Below are 21,234 nucleotides of genomic sequence, written 5' to 3'. Positions count from 1 at the left end.
AGTGCAAATAATCCAATTACAATGTGCAAATGAACAAAGTGCAAATGAGCTAATAAGGCCTCCGTGTTCTCCCGGCTCAAGCCTCAGGGGATCGATGTGCCTGCTGTCACTGCAGTTCGGACCCAAAACAGAGCCCAATAGAGACCCATTTTGAGGCCTCCTTTAAAAAAGTGCCGGTGCTCAGCACCGGTGAGACCAGGCCCACTTAAAGCTGTGAAGATATCCCATGCACACGCTCCTGCACAGACGCAAACTTCAACCTCATGTGCACGTGACTACTTTTTTTGGTCAATGGAGTGCATTGGCCCAGAACTGTGAATGATGCACCCAGTTTAAGGCAACTCTCACGCAGTAGGTACTGTGCGTTTCATTTATTGATACAAGTCTTTTGTGCAAATTGTTTAAAAAGAACAATCAATGGCCATCATTATAGATGCATAACCAGTTTCAAGCGATAACTGGAATCGACTTCACATCTGTAGAATATGTTAAAAAAATATATGGTACAAGTAGAGCCAGTAGAAACCATTTTTAACCTGTTAACTTGGAATGTCCATGGCTCTTTGTCAAAAACTCACACTGCTAAAAATCACGTTTCTTTTATAAGTAACCATTGTCACGTGTGTGCGAATGGACGGTCTAATGTTCTCCTTTCCCCTCTTACTGGAGCCACTTGTACTGTTACCCTTTGCATCACCCCTTTGCTTTACCTCACATAAATGGATGACCACAACTAACTTATCAACATATCTGCTGTGCACCTGTTTAGTACTTGTACTGAGTAACATCAGAAGGAAAGGATCATTAAACGTGTCATTAAGTAGCTCTGTACCTTATGGAGTGTGGCGCTCACAATGCTCGTCCTACGAGGTTCTAACACTAAGCACCTGCAGGAGGCTTGCCTGTTTTATTGTTCTCTAAATGTGGTAAAAGCGGTAATTGAATACCAGGCAGTGGTGGCCACCACAAACAAAAAGTGGTGGAAGGAGTATGGGGGGAGCGCAGGGGAAGGTTTAATAATACTAAAAAGAGGAGACTTTGCTTAAGCTGGTGGCCGCTTCACTCCTCGGTCTTCCTGTGCTTCCTGGTCACAACAAAAATTTGGACAGCATCACAGCCTCCCTGTGCGATCCCTGTGCTACTCTCATTCTATGAGAGCAGCGCAGGGATTTGCCTGAGCGGGCTGACTTGAAGATCAACTCAGGCACAGGGAGTCTGTGCTGTTTCTCCAACCCGGCTGTTCAATACAGCTGGGTTGGAGAAATCTAAGTGCACATGTGTGTTTGGGCAGCCTATGGAGGACGGCCAAACACACATATGCACTTAGAAGTGCACCAACCAGTCCTCCTGCCCCACTCTTGACCCCGCCGCAGTCCCACACACGGTGGCTCAGCCTGCAGCTGAAAAATAAAACCAAGATAATATATTTTTTTATTTTTTAACTGATGGCTGTGAGCCGGTGGAACGGCGCACCTCTGCCATTGTGGAGGAGCCGCCCCTGATACCAGGGGGTTCGTATCAAAGTTATCATAAGCGTCAAATGCATTGAGTGTAGGTGTTTGCATTTTTCAGAAATGTATTGCTTTTTTGGTGTCTTAGGAAAATTATTTTTAAAACTTAGGTCCAGATTTACTAAGTGGCGCTTGGTTGCTTTTTAATAATGGTAAGTAAATTGGAGCAATGGTTTTCGTCACATGGTGCCACAAAGGTGCGTATGCAAAACATTAGTAAATAACTCCCATCATTTCTCGAGAATGGCAATAGTCACAGGGCCTGGAGCTGAAGTCTAATATAAAGTTGTCGGAATAGTTCAGTGCTTTCTCCAGCTGGATGCCTTCTGTGCTGTAGCCTAAGGGTCTTAAATAGGATTTGGCAAGCAGCTTCTAGCCCGCCAGGTCACTGGAGGGATGTCTTCCGCTCCGCAGGCAGAAGACCACCTGGCTTACTTAGAGTTCTGTGCCAGGCAGGCGGAAATGTCTTCGCCATTAGCCGAGTCGCCAGGGCTGTCTTTTTTATTGTTTTCTTTGTGAGAAAATGATTTCATTTTTGCTGTATTCTTTTGCATTCAATAGCTAATTTGCTAACTGATCATTAAATACCCACTTGAATTTCCTATCTGTAGTTCCTCTCCTGTAAGAACAAAAGTTTTAGCTGTGGAAATTGCAATATTGTGCGGTAGGAATACATACATGGCTTCACTTGAGCCAGTACTCTCACCTACGATGACTGTAGCTCTGGAAGGGGAAAGTTACATTGGATGTGAGGTGGAAGCTGAAGAAAGGGAGCTGGGTTACCTGCTCTCTTCGGGTTATCCTTAATCAGATAGTTAAAGCATCCCGTCAGTAAGATAACATTAGTGCAGTCACACGTTCCCTCTAAGTGGTGTACCACATAAAGTGAGCACTGGGAGCACCAACTTAAGACGCTGTCTATGCCATGGTTTTGGGTTGACCGGTTTCTTAAGTAGTTGAAGACCTAAAGCAGTGCCATCTTACCAACTTTAGACAGTGGTAAGTAGTTGCTTATGAGAAGGAATTTTAAAGGTATGTACTGCTTTTGACTGGAGAAACAGCATAATTTGTTTACTTAACTAAGGGAAAAAACTCAGCATAATGGAATAACATACAAAAAGCAATATTACAAAAAAATTGAAGTTTAGCAGGACACATCACAACAATCAGTCATAACAGAGCAGAACAGCACTGCAGTACAACACAACAAAATCACATTGCAATACTGACACAACACCACCACAACAAAAAATGCCATCCAACAAATTTTCACAAATGCTTTTGTTACACATAACCACCTCTAGAATTCAGGTAAAAGGTGTTTGAAGCATGCACTTCCTTAACGCCATGAAGGATATGAAATAACACCTGTCAAAAATGGTTTGTGGTCCAGCCCTAGAAGTCTCAGGCATCCACCTGTCACATAGGGTAAGCCAACTCTAACATGCATTACTGTCTGGAGGAAATTCTCAAGGGCCAGCATATCCCCATACCTGTGATTGCTTTACCTAAAATATACATGTTTATGCAGCCACATTTCCTTAAAACAGGGCTCCTGTGAAAAAAGTTAAAAACAAAAAGTTGCAGTGAGAGTTGGCCAAGCTCCTCCCCCCACTACTGCCTGCACCGCCTGAAATCTGTAGGCTAATTAGCAGAGGATAAGCCCTTACCTTACCTTTTGTGAACAAGTTACCACTCCAACTTGGAAGTCGGTAACTTATCAATATTTTGTAATGGGAATTCAGATAACAAACCATTGATACCGAATCAATATGTGGAAGGGACACCCACAGCAAGCCACTTGTAAAGAGTGATTCAAACCCATTTCTAAACCATTTTAGGACACAGTAAAACTTATGTATGGAAACACGTTTAAGCAACCACAAACTAACAAATTTAGCTAGTCTCTGAGTTTATGACTGCTAAAATATTTGTAGATGTAGCCACATGTGGCGTGCAATAATGAAGGATGTTAGGAAAGTCCTTTTTAAATTCTTGAAATAAAGAGTAAAATCAGGCAACGTAGTATTCAGGCTGATGTTTGCACACATGGCCATTAAATGTAAGTATTGAAGTAATGGAAAGCTAACCACAGCCTAATTGGAAAAACCTCACTAATGTATTAATATATATGAGTTTTTCATCTCTACTGTATATTATTATGGAGATGTGTGTACATTGTGGGGACAGGTAGTACTACTGGGAATGTTTAAAATTATACACCAGGCAATATAGAAAGAACTACAATACTACATGTGCTCGATTTAGTACACATTTTTTTAAGTGTGGATACGACCAGTATTTTAATAATTATACATCTGTATACATAGGAAGAAGATATTTTAGACCTCCTTGAACAGTGCGAACTGGATGACGAAAAACTAACGGGGAGGCCGAGCAGTCAACGAGGACCAAAGGTACCCTAGAAAAATACAGCATAAGCGCATGTGTCCTTGATGTGTCACTCATTTTTCCAGGCTTATGTTTCTCTTTAAAGATTTCTGTTCAAGTAATCAGTAGTTGAAAGCAAATATTAGATCTCAACATTTTTAAAGACCTTTTATGTATTCCATCAGCTATAACAAATCATTTCAATCTGCCCAGTGACACCCTCAGACCTTATCTAAATTAATGTTTGATAATTTCGTGTCTAACATGACTTTGAGACACCTTCTATTTTGTCCACTGTTGTGTAATAGTCTCTACAGCCAACAGCAAAACTCACAATAATGACTGCTTTTTCTTTCTTTAAACCCATGTTTTGTTATCGGGGGACTTATTTGTCTCTGGTCTATATTAGTGAAATCAGCATCACATTCCTAGCAAAAGTCACATCATACTCCAACGAATTTTTTTCCTTATTAATATTTAAGTCAATTAATTATCTGAGCTCTTAATGGTTACTAGTTCATGTAAACATTCTCATTGGCTATGTTTCTCCCTTATTTTTTTACCAGTTACATTAAGTACCAATACAGTACCATAACCGTTAAATGTTGTGTTTGTATACCAGCAGCTGATATGAATAAATATATATTTATTAGATGTAATATATTTATTTATTTAGCAGTTTTATGTAGTGCAAATGTGGCCAAGGGAATTAGAGAGCTTCAAATGAGCACCATGTACGTTAAACAAGGTCAGATTCGTTTTTTAAACTCAGTGAGACTGTGATTTGCCCAAATTCATAGGATGTTTAGACAACGCCGGGACTCAAACCTGATTCCCTCATTCAAAAGTTGGTAGGTGTTGGACTTGGCCCTTTTGCCAGGTTTACTCCGAAACTTTTTGCGTTCTCCTAGCCTTTTTCTGTAACCTGGTGTTGGTGATTTTAGGCCTCTGAGCACTTTAGCACTGTGGTCCAGTGTAAAGTGCTTGCGCTCTCTATGTATGTGTGGTAAGACTATCCTGCCCTCCCATAGGAATGCATGGGGGGATATGTGTGTCCATGGTAATTCCTGGTATGAGAGAAGTGAAGGGGTGAGTTTGGTATGTCTGAACTCATGAGGATAAATGCTGCACAATGGTGTGCGCAGGTTTATGGTGACTGGTGGAGTAATGCCACTTTCATAAGTGTGCTGTAAAAACACGGGTTAACCCAGCAAGTCCCTGGGACCTGGGTGAATGATTGATGCAAACAAAGTGGTCCCAGAAAGTTAATCAATCAAAATCACTTGAAATGAATACAAGGAAAATTATAACAACATTGTTTTTAATCACAACGTGTCCTGTAAAATTATTCATAAAAGTCGATACACAATTTAATCATATACAATGCCCCTAAAGGGTAGGACAGGGAAGGGTAGTGTTGGGATAGTGAAGGTATAGGAATTATAGTACAAATCAATTGGATCTAAATAAACCAAAAATCATAATCGGTAAACACAATAGAGAGAAATTCATCAGTCATTTAAACAGTCATGCCTCTGAAAAAATAATAAAATCACAAATGATATGTCTGGGAAGAGGCTGAACAGAACAGGGAGTGTCGACGTTTCGACCCAAGTAGATGCAGGTGTGGTTTGGACCTTGCTAGAGGGTCTTCATCAGGACAGTGGAGCGAGGAGAATGGGGCAAAGGATCTGTACAAAAAGATAATAGGTTACTGTTATTGAGGGTCAATTGAAGATCCCTAATAATCCTAAAATTATAAAAGGCCGCAGAGAGAAATTACAATAATATATCATACGAGGAATACAAGAGGACGTGTCTGGTGACATTAATAAAGAATGTTTTGCCTAAAGTGAAGAACTTAGCCAACATAAATCGTCATTTATTCGGAGCCCAGATAGGGTATTTATTCTAATAACAAAATCAAAATTTGAAAACAGCAAGTGGTGTCAAATACGTTAGATAGGCTGATTTCAATATGGCAACAAGGATGGCAAGAACACTTAAAAAGAGACTTAAGTGAAGTGAACGTACATAGTAATAGTCCAGATGCCCACCTGTAATTGTTAAAACACGGTAGGGTACAAAGAAACTCTCAGTAGAACTCAGAATATGGCTGCGCCTAGAATATGAAAAAATCAGCTATATAATATGAATTAGCATCATCAATACATAGAGAAATATTGTCGTACTCTAGTAAGGTTGTGTAGGTGTTGAATCACAGGCCATACACAGAAAAAGTAGGATCTGTATGGTGTCAAACAGAACCACCAGGGAGTACCGTATATAACAGTACCGCAAATACCAGATGGATATAAACAATGGAAAATATACCTTTAAGTGATGCTGTGTCTCTGAATGTAAAAGAGATGTCCTAGCTTTCAAATACACACTCTATCGGAGAGAAATACATCCATTAGTCATTGGGATCATGAAAGAAAGTTGCATAGTATATTTGAGGTACACTGTTTATATATCGACCATACCTGTGGTCACATGGATAGACACCTTGATCGAGTGGAGTTCCGATATAGTGATACTGAGCCGATAGGGAAATGGCTTTGGGTTAGTCAGTAAGGGTTGAAATTACGGCGCACGTAGCAGCTGGGTCATAAGTGGGCATTTCTATGTGCTATGTGTCTGCCTGCCTGGTGTGGATTGCATGTTTGGCTTGTGATTGACAGGTGCTGGATGATGTGGGTGGCTCCAGGAGCCAGGATGAGTCTGCCCAGTGGTGAATAGGGAGATCTGCATGTAGATGGGAGGAAGGAGTTGCACCTGGGACATAAATAGGACTGTGCCTTCCCTCCACAATACCGGCTCTTCCCCCTGTGGTGCGTATAATCCCTGAGCCCCCACCTGACAAAAGAGAGAGGAGCTGAGCAAAACAAAATGCTTCAAAGCTCCCCTATACCAGTTCTAACTGGTATCCCTAAACCCTGTGCTGTGACACAAAGGGAGTTGCTAATATAAATATAGGGGCTGTGACCCCATGAGGTTGGCCAGTCTTGGTGTGCTGTTCCTGTCGGGGCCCAGGGGAAGATGCCATGAGGGCTTGACTCCCTGGGCCCTGCATTGCCCTTCACCTCTAAGGACTTTCTTTTGGGACCTTTTTGCTTGTCTTTGTGTCTTGATCTCTTGGAACTTAAATAAGACTTCTTTCTGTATTTCTGTGCCCTGCAAGCTCTGTGTGCTGATGACCTTGGATGCCCTGTGATTGCATCTAGAACAGGGGGAGCGTTGTGCTCCTTTTCCTTTTTGTTTCCCCAGAGGAGGAGCGAACAGGCTTTGCAGCGCTGGGCTGTGATCACTGCCGAGGTAATCCCGACGTAGGGATTCCCCCATTTTGTCCATGTATAGCGGGTGCCCACCCCACTGTTATGCCACTTATTTTTATGATTATAGCGGCGGGTGCCAACCCCACATGTTGCCTGTTTCTGTCTATTTAAGTTAATACGAGTGCCCACCCAGCTCTAGATTTTAACTTTGGAGGGAACCTCAACCTACCCCTCGTATCCCTGCCGAGAGCTGCTGGAGAATTCTCTTCCGGGCCGCTGCCCAGCATGACTTGGAAGGTAGGTGAGGTGGTGGATGGGACTTCCGAGACGGAAGGGAAGCCTCTCAGTTGAAGAGCTTGGTGCGACAGAAGAATGTGGGGCTCCCATGCATGAGGGAGAGGCCCGCGGTGATGGCCGAAGCAGAGAAGGGTCCAGGGTCCCAGGAGTGGAGCCCGGGTGAAGTAGAGACACGCCGTGAAAGGAGTGCCGCCGCCGGGGAGAAAGGGTGCCGGTCCTGCTGAGGAGTAGACGGGATCAACAGAGGAGCGCCTCCCCAGACCAGTTCGGTGGTGACGGCTCCAGGGGGCACGATGTAGGTTCCGATTGCGGCACCCCGATGGGAGTCCAGAGTCAGAGCGGCCCCTGATGGCAGTGCTTTGCTCCAACGTGGCCACCATTTGTTTTCAAAGTCTCCTTGGGGGCTTGGGGGCTTAGGGGCATTATTTGTTTACAGAGCCCCGTGTGGCTCCAACATTTGGCATGATGATTTTCGGGGCCCCTTGTGGCTCCAAAGAAAGGGGCATATTTGTTTCAAGGGCCAGAGGGGCCCGTGTTTGCTGCAGTTGTGGCCATGATTGGTGTGGCTCCAATGGTGGCACATTGAATTAAAGGGGCACAGTGGTGCCAGGCCTCATTGGATATTTACAGCTGCCCAGCAAGTAGTGGGCAGCTACAATGTTTAGGCCTGCGCAGATTGCGCACCCTTGGCTTTCGCTGCTTTGGCAGTGCACCCTGACTCTTGGGACATAGGGCATTTGAGCCCCTTTTTGAGGTGGTCAGTTGGCCAGGGGGGCTGTTAGGATTATAGGGCACCAGGCCCTAATGTGATTTATAGGGTGCTAGGTAGGTAGTATGATTTACGCACCCTGGTTTACACCTCTAAATGTGGTCTTTTATGATTATGAGGTTGTACCTACTATGACTAGGTTTGAGATAGTCTCTACTGTGTTTTATTTCCTAAACGCAAGTTATGTTTAGGAGATTAGGGTCTAATGTTTAGGCTTATGAGAAGAGCGCATACAGTGTTTATGCTGGTGAGGTTGTATCAGAATGTAATTTGCTCCTGATGTGATACTGAGCATAATTTAGTTTATGTTACAGGTTGATGCTAAGTACAGTTATTACCAGTGGTTACTGGTTATACGTTCATGCTATGTTTTACTTTTACTAAGTTCGCTTTGTGATGCTTCTGACAGTGGTCCAGTTGGCCTTGTCAGGTGTTTATAATCCCTTGTAGATATGACCTAGTGCCAGGTGACACCATGTATGATATGTGTTTACTATTCTAATGTGTTATGAGAATACAAAGGCTATTTTTTTATATAACCTTGTGTGGAGTACCTTTTGTAGTGTGCCTGGGATGTTGTTGCTGTGTGCGTGTACAAATGATTTACACATGGCCACCAGGATAAGCCTGACTGCTCATGCCAAGCTACCAAGGGGGTGAGCAGGGGTTATCTTTGTCATGTAACTCCCTTGTCCTGACTAGAGTGGCGCTTTCTGCCTGGCTTTGGTGCAAGCCTTAGCAACCCAGAAATCGCATTTCTAACAGTAGGCCTGGGCTTTACACCACATCCTTTCTCCCATAAAACCGAATATATGTCATCAACCTCTAGAGTCATGGTGCCATTTCCTAGTGTCCTGCAATGTAAGCAGACTATTAATTTTAGTTCATAGTCTGCTTACTTTGACTAGCTTTTCGAGCTACAAGGGGCACTCACATTTGAGGATACATTCTGTAAAAAAAAAAAGAACAGCTGTGCATTTGGAAAAGAATGACCTGACATGGGAGCATGTAGATCCGTACAGTTGTAAAGTGCTTTAGAGCATCTCTGGTCCAATCTTGAGTCATACAGACATGCTTTGGTGGCCAATTCCTTATCTCCTTGTAGCACCTTTTAATTATTAGGTTAATCTGCCTGGATCTGCACTCTGCATCTTCTTCCCTCTTATCCTATGACTTGTGTTGTCCTACTTCTCACCAATAATCTTTTTGTGTCCTCATAATTCCACATTGGGCCATTATTCCGCTTTCACTAATCCAGAGCCTTATTCTCTCCCCGTTCCCTGGCTAGGCATTAAGCTTTAAGTCAGCAGCAGGTTCTACCAGATGTCCCTGTCACAGTCTAGTCTTCAGAGTGTGCTGCAACACTCCTACCCTTTTGGTGTGTCACCTCCCACTACATCTCACCTCCTTCATTCATCGCCAATGGAGGGTATTTAGAAGTTCAACCTAGGTGTTCACTAACTCTCTCAGTGCATATAATACTGTGTTATTCCTGTCTCCAGAAGACGCAGTCTTAATAGTGGTAGCACTGATGTGTATTAAACTTTTGGAATTCTCCAACTAATGACTGATAAATAGTTTTTTACCATTTTTATTTTTAGCCATATCTCACTTCATGCTAAATAACGCTCCTCACTCCAAGGGGAAATGAGATGTAGACACTTTGGTAAAAGTAATATTAGGGTTATCTTTAATACTCACACTACTCTAATCTTCCATCCTCAACAGGATAGTTGTAGATGTTAAGTTATATTTAGCAATTTGGGAAGTGTTTCAAACCCTGCAAAATTCAACCTGGCTCATGAGAGATATAATTCCAGTTTTGCAGCTTGCATATTAAACGTTGTTATCCCCCATAACTTTGTGGTATGCATGAAGGTATCAGCAGAAATAGTTGCAGCAAGGAGCATGTACAGTGCTTATTTCAAGTGGAATTGGGCCTAGGTGCTGCTGCAGTTATTGTTTTTTTCTCAATGAGATGATGTTGATCTAGTGGGTTGTATGTAATAATATTGAGTACGAAAATATACATTTTGATTTTACATTGATGTGGATATAAAAATCTATACTTCAGAATTGCAGTTATACTTATCTTTATGTATATTGAATAAACAGCAAATCCCAGGTTTGATTCCGTCTACATAGAGGTCTTAGTTTGCACGTATGTCACTGGTCTATGACCCACTCCTTTTGTCCATCATCCTGTTCTTCCTATTTGTAGTCCTAGCATTGTAGGGGAAGAGAGAAGGCAGCAAACATGACACCCTGTCGGTCTCCTGATCTATCCCCCTTCCCGTCTAGGACAAACAACTTCCTGCTGGATATGCCACCATTCTAGTGTAGTTCTTGCCTGGGGAAAAGTAGAAAAAAACACAAAGCAATGGTGGAATGCTTGCATTTATCTCAGTCACTGTCGATCAGCAAGGCTGCAATTCATTCCATTGTTTTTTTGCTCATCGTGCCGTGTTAGAATGAGACTGCCATGTGCAAAATCATGCTTGGTGCTGCTTCTAGTGATCCAGCCCAACCTGCCAGGCCAGGCTCCCTTCATATGGGAATACAAGCCCCCAGACTGATTTTGACCTGCTGAGGTCTCATCAGTGAGGTATAGCTTGAGCCCTGTGACACTGTAAGCATGCAACTGGGGGTAAACGAAGGATAGACCAGCGCACAGAGTTAACTTTTTTTAACTTAAATTGTAGATCCTTAGCAAAACACAAAGAGGATATTTTTGACTTGCTGCAAAACACCCAATCCCAACCAGATGCTATTTTTCTCACTGAGACCTGGTTACATGAATACTCAGGGCCTGATATTGCAACAGCCCTTCCTACTGGCTATTCTATCGTTAGGAAAGATCGAATGGATAGATCTGAGGGAGGCACTGCAATAATGTTTAAAAATGAATACTCCTGTAAATGGGAAGACAGTGGTTTTGAAGGCTGTGAAGCCGGTCTTTTCCAGCTTCTTCTCACACCCAAATTTACGCTCACTGGCCTTTTAGTTTACCAGCCTCCTGGTCCAATGGGCCACTGGGGAACTAATTTCCCAGAAGCCATTACCCCTTTTCTGCTTCAAGCCACAAACTTCACTGTTGTAGGAGATCTTAATGTCCATTTCAACGATGACACTTGTAAAATCGGCTCCACTTTTATTAATGACCTAGAAGCCTTAAACCTGCGCCTTTGTAACTCGGGACCTACCCATAGGGCTGGCCATCTGCTTGACCCTGTTTTTTCTAATCTACCCAACATCCTATGTCAGACAGCTCTCCCACTAACTTGGTCAGACCACATTTTTGGTAGAATTTAATGTAACACTTGATGCCAGATTGAATGACTTTTCTGACTCATTATTTAATCTGAAACACAGAAAGTGGAAAAAATTGAACATCGATTCCATGAATCACCAGTTGGCATCAACTATGACTGACATTCCTTCTTTGGGTATATCGGATGCCAATACCATCCAAACCTAGATCATGGATTCTGTAAATGTGTGTCTCCTTTTATCTTCTAAGAAATTGAATAACCACTGTCCGCCTGTCCCTTGGTTCACCGAAAATCTAAAATCGGAAAAAACTAAGTGCAAAGCCCCGGAGAGACAGTGGTGTAAGGATTACGCCTCAGAATCCAGGACTATCTATAAAGCGGCCAAATTAAATTATAACTCTCTATGTAAAAGCGCACATGCACAGTACGTTAATAGCACCATACTATCCGCCCAGAGCAATGCTAAAGTATTGTTGAAACTAGTGGGCGAGCTTTCTGGAGCCTCTTGCCAGCAGTTACCCCAGTCACTTAATGAAACTCAATGTGACACTGTGGCCACATTTTTTATTGAGAAGGTTGAAAAAATGTATACAGAACTATCAACTAATAAAGGGGGAACTAAAAAAGAACACCACATCCTCTAACTTTGAAGATAAGAAAGCAGAGGTGACATCTGATCTTGCGTCCAGCCATAAAATTCTGAACTGGCAACCGCTTGACTTGATGCTTTTTTATGATATTTTGAATGGTCTCAAAACAGGCTCTCCGAAAGATCCGTTACCAGTTCAGATCCTTAAAAAAATAAAGCATAGCTCCCGACAGCCCATGATGGAACTACTTAATGCCTCATTGAAAGAGACTGTTCTGCCGGCAGAGTGGAAACATGCAATGATAGTCCCCCTGCTGAAAAAATCCAATGCTAATCCAGCAGAACCGTCCAACTTTCGGCCGATCTCTCTTCTCCCTGTTTTTTCTAAGATATCAGAAAAACATGTGAACCAACAGCTAGTTCAATTTGTGGAAACTAACGAGATTTTACATTGATCCCAATCTGGTTTCAGAGCCAAGTACTCGACAGAAACCACTCTTTTGGGGTTACTGAAACCATCCGTCGATTACTGGATAAAGGAGAAACAGCTGCACTTATTCTGTTAGGTTTAAGTGCCGCCTTTGATACGGTGTCACACTGCACTCTCCTTAAAGTTTTACAATCACGAGGCATTGCAGGCCTGGCGCTGGAATGGATTGAGAACTTTCTTACTAGAAGAACCTTCCAGGTATTTTCCACCTCATCTTGTTCCAAGATCTATGAATCTCCATTTGGTGTACCACAGGGCTCAATATTGAGCCCTGTGTTATTTAATCTCTGTTAGCCCGCTGGCCACCATAGCGGAGGAAGCTGGGTTGTCTATCTTTTCGTACGCTGTCACACCCAACTTCTTTTCTCTCTATCTGCTAATAAGACCTCTAAAGTCTCCACTTTACAGACTGGGTTACTCAACATAGCCAGTTGGATGCATAACAATTGGCTATAATTAAATAGTGAAAAAACAGAAGTCTTGATAATAGGAAAAGATTAAGACCTGCGGGGCCCCCTCCATTGGCCACCAGAAATGGGTCCAGTTCCCTAACCTGTTCAATCCACCCGTAATCTGGGTGAAATGATTGATGATCAACTTTCCATGAGGCAACAGGCTACTAAAACTGCTTCTATTTGCTTTGTCATTTTGAGGTGGCTAAGGAAGATGTTATGGATGCTGCCAAGTTCGACTCAGAGAACAGTATTCCAAGCACTGACAGTCTCGAGATTGGATTGTGGCAATATCCTGTACCTAGGAGCCAACAAAGAGGTCATCCGGAGATTACAGATTGTACAGAACTCTGCGGCGAGGCTCTTTTGTCATGTTCCGAAAACATCATCCATCTCAGGCACCCTTCGGGACCTTCACTGTCTGAGAATTGAAAATCAGACCAAATTTAAAGCCTTGTGCTTTATGCATAAAATTAAACTTGGTATAGCTCCTCACTATTTAGGTTCCTTATTCCAGCCCTATCACCCTACACGCCCGCTCAGATCATCTTCCCAGGCAAAATACTCAGTCCCAAGATTTAAATCTGTCCGCATGGGGGGCCGCTCCTTCTCTTATCTGGCACCTGTACTGTGGAACAGCCTCCCTATCTCTCTTCGTCATGAATCGAATCATTCCAGTTCCCGAAAAAGCCTTAAGACCTGGCTATCCAACCATTAATTCTGACTTCTGATGGTTGTGAGCCCTATGAATGTAATTTATTAATAATATTAATAACCTACATCCGGGCTTCCCTGTTGCACTAAATGCATCTTCTACGACAAAAATAGAGTGATGTAAGGAATGCTTGAATTAATCACAGCAACTGGAGATCACTCAGACCTCATTCCATTCCCTTGTTTTTAGACCAATATGCTGCTGTAGACAGAGACTGGCCATACACAGCTCACCTTGGTCCTTCGCCAACAGAAACAATGCACTCTGACCTGCCAGGAGGGCCTCTTCAGATTGGAACCCAAGCAACCCCACAATGCTGATTCCAATGTTTTAAAGCATTACATTGTATGATTATCACAAGCATTAGTTTGTGCTATTTTGGGCAAGTTTGCCTATATTTAACGATCAGTCATGTAAATGGTTTAAGTGGAAATAGGTGTCACAACATTTAGGGTTATACCAATCTAATTCTAGACCCCTTTCAGAGGGGCTACAAGGAGGATAGGAGACACTCGGCCGCAACTGTAGCAGGGGACATTCCCAACCCGACAACTGTAATGTGTTATTGCATGCTAATTTCAACCCACAATTATTCAGTTATATGGTGATATGTTGTAAAACACATAAAATACTTTAATGATTATATACAAATTGAATTAGTAAGCCTGTATGTGAGGTCAGGCAGGCTATTTATTTAATCATATGTACAAATGATGAAACAAAAGATAACTCCTCGGTAAAGATAATTTTATCAAGTTTTATCCTGTCTTTTAGAATTGGAGGGAAGCATTATACTGCTAATCCCGTGTGTCAGCTTAATCACATCATAACTTGTGTGATATTAGCACAGGTTTAAAAACAACCCCTTTACATTTCCATTATGTGTTCTAATGAATAGAAAGGCAGGACAAGCGCACTGTATTCTGAAAAATTTACCTTGGTTAGGCTTAAAGTCGTATATTATTCAAGATTTGATGTGCACCACCATTGCATACAATGGACACTTTGCAAGGTAAGTTTACCTGTCATTAACCTCTTTCATGCTCATGACAAGGTCAGCTCATCATGAGACACAGTGGAGCTGTGCTTATGACGAGTTGACCTTGTCATGAACAATGGTATATCTCACTTTCCAGCACACAGCGGGAAAACCCCTTAGCAGCCAAGGTGTTAAGGATTTCATAAAATTCTTTAAAGGACGTATTTCCTTTCTAACCTAACTCTCACTTGAAAATAGGCTTGCAAGTATGAGTAGATTCTCCATCCAAGCCGGTTTTGTATAATTTGTCTCGTTTAACACCCTATTTTGGTACGCCAGGCCTCCAGCAATGTGGTAAATGATAGCCAAGTGTTTCCAGATGATTCCCCCATCTCTCTGCAGCTTCAGCTACCCAGGGCCTCGCTCTCAGCCCACTAGCATGGGGCCCCACACCAGTGCAAAAAAACACCAAACCTCTAGTGCCCCTGCAGATCCCATTAAGAAAGGTGTCTGTTTGCAATTGAGCTTACAGGAGGGGACCCCCTCCCTGGGCCTCTCAGGGTTGGTGTGAGGAGGCCTAGGGGAGGGGGACACTTCATCTTGTGCCAGTTTCAAGGAGACCTATTTCATCCTGCAATTAGGCCTCCTGTTGAGCTGCCCATTGAGAGACACTGCGGGCCACTCATTGTTAGCACTTTACAGTCTACACTGTTTCAACTCTCAGCTCCCAAGCTATCACACCTTTAGCCCGATATGAGCTGTGAAAGAGGTGCTTGTAGGTGGCAGAGAGGGGAGCTGCGGCCCAGGAGGAGTCTGCACAAAGCAGCTTCCGGAGCCCTGAAAGTGTCACTTATGTAAATTAGAGGGGCCTCGCACATTCCCCTTTGCCCAGGGCCCCTACTCACCTCTTTCCCCGATTGGTGCACACCAGTTGAGTGCGTCCTAATAGCTCCAACCACAGCATTCCACACTGCCGGCTTAATGTCAGGCCTCCATTAAGATGGGAGATGAGAGCAAAGTATTCCCGGATTATTCCCCCTTCTCTCTGCAGCTTCAGCATTTACTGCTGTGAAATTGTGATTACCTAAATAATCTTTAACCTAGAGGTGCACAATTCGGATTATTGATCATGCATCTAACAAGATAAGAAATTCCAAAAGAAAGCAACAATTGCCACAGGAAACTACAGTGGTAAATATTACTTTAGGAGTAATAGAAAAGAAGACACACCAAATGTTTGCCTAGATGCATCAAGGGTTTTTGCATTCGCAAACGGTGCGAATCGCAAAATTCAGCCGTTTGCGAATGCAAATCCCGTTTTTGGGATGCATGAAGCATTTTGCTATTTTCCCTATTTAAGAAATCGCAATTTTATTGCGATTTCTTAAATTGCAATTGCATTTAAGAAATCGCAATTAATTGCGATTCCTTAATTTTCGCAATTAAGAAATCGCAAAATGTTACAATGATGCATCTAGGGGGTTATCACTTGCTGTAGAGCCTGAGGTTAGATGAGTTCTGACCAAGCATTGAGGAATTTATAAACATAGAAGATTTCGACACAAACGACTTGTGTCTTTGTAGACATATTAGTGTATAGTTATGACACCCACAGCTTCCTCAAATAAGCTTGGCAGTCAGAAATCTTAATTCGATGAAGGTGAACCTGTTGTGCGTTTGTATAAGACACAAATGTCAGCATTCCACAACAACTGAAATGGATGCTACAGAAATGAAGAGATGACATTAGAGAGGTGTGGCTCACTGGTTAGAGGCGGCAGACCCGAGTGCAGAGAACGGCCCGGGACCAGGGTTCGATTCCCGACGCGGCAGGGTCTTGGACCAGGATCAGCGGACTGATAATTCTCGCATCGGTGCCCACTCCGACCAGGGAGCACACTCGGCAACTCTGGGCATTAGCTTGCCTCATCTCTACAACGGCCCCCACAGACGCCAGGGATGCCTGGTTTCACCCTGGAGATACCCAAAAGGGACCATCTCACAGGGAAAACCAGGACGGGTTCCCCAGCAGTCTACAGCGCCGGGACACTCGGGTAGAGTAACTGTGCGCTATACAAGTATCCCACATTTACATTTACATGTAGCACGCTTTCTATTGTGCTTAAATGTAGCTTTCACAATAATATGTAGTTAGTGAGAATATGGAGAAGTGAGCTAGCTAGAAACGAAAATGATTCAATGTTGGACCTCTTCAGAAGAAAAACAATGATAAGGTAAACGAAATTAAATTGCATGGAATGCAAAAGTGCACGGGGCATTGCAGAAGTTAGAATAAATTGCGATACTCATAGGAAGAAACGTCTTGCTTTTAATATTTGTGTTGGTTGTTCCCTTTTCTTGGACCAGTAAATTATGTAACTGGTTGAAGAGCATTGGTGCCAAAGTATAGAATTCACATCGGGTGTATTTGACCTGTTTATTTTTAGTAATGTTTTTTTTAAACCTTAATTCAATTATTTTCTAATAATATATGACAAAGCCTAAGTGTGAACATCATAATTAACACAATATTTTCCTGTAGTGACTCGCTCCACCGGAAAGTACTCGGATTTCATACACTAATGTAGTAAGTACCAGACACAAAAATGTTAACACTTTATGCTTTTCAAAGCACCACTTTGCACCAAAAACCTGTAGATGGCAGCATTGTAAAGAATAACATACAGAACATTGGAAATTTGTTTTTATTTCTTAAATTTGATTGTTTGCTCAGTCTTCCTAGCTGCAAATACGCACATTTATAATGTGGCACACAGATGTTCTTCTGCTATCTGTGAAGTGGAAGATACCTCAACCAGGATATGAACTGAATAGATATGTAATTGCTACATAAATACTTTACACATTGCTTCTAGATTAAGCCTGCCTGCTCTGTGCCAAACTACCAGATGGTTAAGCACAGGTTAATGTAGGGCAGAGGTCTTCAAACTTTTTGGCTCAGAGCCCCCCCTAAGCAAAATGTTTTGAGGTCGGGCCCCCCTCCAAAATTTATTGCAAGGATTGGGGGAGCAGGAGGGGCATGGCTGTGCGCAGGAGGCAGGGCTTATGAGATGATTTCAAGAGAACTTTTTCTATAGCTTATAAACCGGACTAGCTATGAGATTTATAAAACAGCAAATGCATCTAACAAAAACATATATTATCCCAAACGTACTTATTCCCATGATTGGGGTGTTAAACTGGAACTAATGAGGCAAAATATTTCCCTTGACAGTAGTGCCATGAGTTAAAATGACAAAACAATGAAGTAATGCTAACCGCATAATGCGCCTCATTGTTCCGCATAATTTCCCTGTTCCTGCTGCATAATTTAGTCAAACCTGCGGCATGATGTGGTCCTCTCCTGATAAGTTATTGCAGCAGCTCTGCTCAAAAATTCATGGTTGCAAAGATTTGAATTTCACACATTACTAAACCAATTCTCTCCCCCCCCCCCCTCCTCCCACCCCCTTGCTACCTTACTCTCAGCAGAAAACAAGCAGAAGTTACCCTGGTGTGCACCCAATGTCAGTTGCAGTGAAATACACTGGAGAGTGTGGTAAAACCAAGGACAATTCACACTTGCTGAGGCTGCATTTAGATGTGGCGCACTGTGAAAGGCCTAGTGTCATTGACAGTTGTAGAAGAGCACCCATAAAAGGCAGTATTTAATTTTACAGAACACTGATTATAATATTGCTCCTTTTTGGTCATAAACGTAAAAAAAAGAACGAAACAATTCCATGAATATAGCTACATACATAATTGCTTTTTCAGAGGTGTATAAAGAAAGCACTGAAGCAATGCAGAATTGCACACAAACTGTCCATATATACAGCAGAGTGGACATTTCACAGCTACATAGGTGCCTGCATGCATTTAGAGCACAAGGTGTGGTGTTTCATAGATGAAGGGCATCAACAGAATTTTCAAGAGTCTGTTGATGCCCCAAGATCTTGAGTAGACGGACTAGTTTCATGCTTTGGTGTCTGCATGAATAGAGTTTAAAAAGATTGTGCTTTCACGTACGAGCAGCTTGCAGCTCTAACACTCAATGGGAAAGCTTCTCCTGCATGTTATTTCACACCACCTGAAGGAATACTCATGGCTACAGCTTACAGTGATTTTTTTTTATAGATTCGGGGCAGAGAGATGTAATAATCTATTCAAGGCAGCACAGCTCCTAATATATAGTTAAAGCAGAGGGGCTCCTAGCCGTTGAATATTTCTCCTGTTTTTAAACAGGCCTTTTTTCACGTCACCCTAAGACTGAATCTAGAAGACCTCATGTCACCAAATCTTCAAAAAATAAAACAAGTTGAAGTAGAGAGAGTGGGCCTTGGGCCGTCACTCTTAAGCCGTTATCTTTCATTTGGAGGCTAGATCGGGCTTTTTTTTTTTTTTTTAGCAAATTCTTTGACCCTGCCAGCACACTCCCTGACCCCCACCCCCATGCCACGCCACTGATCACAGTTCACACTTCTCGTCTCTGAGTAAATGAAGACAGCCTGGAATGCAGCAAATTAACATCGCTGCACTTCCAGGCCATCTTCATTTACATGTACTTTCAGAGGCATTCGCGCCCCCCTGGGAACCCATCAGCGCCCCCCCCAGGGGGGCGCGCCCCACAGTTTGAAGACCTCTGATGTAGGGGTTGCTTGTGACTTCGCCCTGCTAAGGATTGTGGCTGCTTCTTGAGTAGGGTTCAACCCGCCTCAACCAGTAACCCAGTTTCTTACAGTAGTGATTGGAAAAGAAGTTCATTAGGGTCTTGTTACTTGACGTGGTGTAATGTGAAAATAAATGATCCTTAACAACCACGGCCTGCTTGATGTAAAATAAGGCTACTTTCTAAGTAGCAGTGACTGGCAATACCTATAAACTAATGTGTAACTATAGAGGGACTGATTCACAAAGGTAAACTTACACTTTTGTGTAAGTTTGCTACTTTTTGGTATTCACAAAGGTAAACTTAGACCAACAGTCTTACTTAACTAGTTTTTGGTATTCACATAGGAAAAGTTAGACCGAAAGTCTAACTTTACTACTTCTCGGTATTCACAAAGGTAAACTTACACCAAAAGTCTAACTTTACTACTTTTCAGTATTCACAAAGGTAAACTTAGGCCAAAAATCTAACTTTACCAGTAGTAACTTACCTTTGGGAATACCAAAAGGTAGTACAGTGAGAGTTTTGGTACAAGTTAGACTTTTGGTCTAACTTTACCTTTGTGAATCAGGCCCAAAGTATCTTGCTTTCTTCAGTACTTACAGGACACGCAATTAGAGTTACGATAACTGCTATCCCCTGCATAACACAGTAGTTAGCCCATAAAAATGAAGCATGCCATTAGAGTAACAAAAGTAAATATTCAAAGGTACATGGGAAAGCCACATTCTCTCTAGAATCTACATGCTCAAATTCACAGTTGACATTTTTGACATTCTTTTTTACCTCCTTCAACAAAAAGTTATGTTCAAGTGGGGCTTTTCAGTCTATAAATATTCAGTATCCTGAGATTGACGGGCAGTGCTGCTGGTTTTACCTTGGGCATGCCTACGAATAATGTAGTGATAGCCTAAGGTGTTGCTGCTTGGTACATCATTACATCAGGAAACTGTGTCTTACTCAATGAGGCCATCAAGTAACAGCTTCCAGTACTGCACTTTCATAAAAGAGGATTCTTGAATATGTGTCAGCCTCAAGAGCCACACTGTGTAATGGCTTTTAGTATTTCACATTTGAAAAATAATGTTAACTGGCTTAGGAAGGGTTCAAACATCAATCTATAAACAGCTTAAAGTGCTGCATATTTGTCAAAGAATCGACACCCACTGGAACGATTTTTTTAGGAATGATATTTAGACCACAGCATTTATGTCAGGTGATATTTGTGTTAATAACTCTCTGGGATACACCAAGCATCACATATTTTAACATCCATAATACATGCTCAGGATTCGTAGGTCTGTAGAATAGAATCTCTTTATCAAAGATGTTTTCGCATAATCTTCAATGGGAGCTCTTTGGCTATCAATTTTAGGATGGAACAACCTTCCCACGAGGCTACTTTGAGCTGAGTGTAAATCGCAAAATCTCATATAACATGTGAATACCGTCCCCAGGAGGCCTGTAGCATGGAAGTGTATGCCAGGAGGGATACAGATGTTAATTAATTCATAATGTGTTATTTCAACACTCCTGCAAATTCCTTCAATCACGGTATAGGAGTTTATTTTCTTAATGAAAAAATATCAAAAAGCAGTCCAAAGTTAGTGAAACTTCTCTTAAAAACATCAGACGAATCACTTGTTCAAAGATGAAGTCAGGGATATTAAACCTGTTCACACCTGCTACCTGGCTTCCCTGCTTGCCCTTCACATTTGTCAACAAATTTGTTTATGTGCAATTATGGGATACTGTAGTATATGTGGTCTATCTTTTAGGGTACTATGGGCTTTTCTGTTGAAAAATAATTAAACAAATTTGC

The 21,234-nt window shown here is 42.2% G+C and overlaps 1 protein-coding gene across 1 annotated transcript in view; it reads left to right on the top strand.

The window, feature by feature from the left end:
* TTLL7 (tubulin tyrosine ligase like 7) overlaps positions 1-21,234 on the top strand; it is a 1,104,754-nt gene that overhangs the window by 619,585 nt on the left and 463,935 nt on the right. Inside the window, exon 16 of the mRNA XM_086936338.1 lies at positions 3,842-3,928. Coding sequence (XP_086792464.1) covers positions 3,842-3,928 — 87 coding nt within the window. The remainder of the gene's footprint in view (positions 1-3,841; positions 3,929-21,234) is intronic.

Source organism: Lissotriton vulgaris, chromosome 1_1 (genome assembly GCF_964263255.1).
Source record: "Lissotriton vulgaris chromosome 1_1, aLisVul1.2, whole genome shotgun sequence".
NCBI lineage: Eukaryota > Metazoa > Chordata > Amphibia > Caudata > Salamandridae > Lissotriton > Lissotriton vulgaris.
This window is presented reverse-complemented; position numbering and strand designations above follow the sequence as displayed.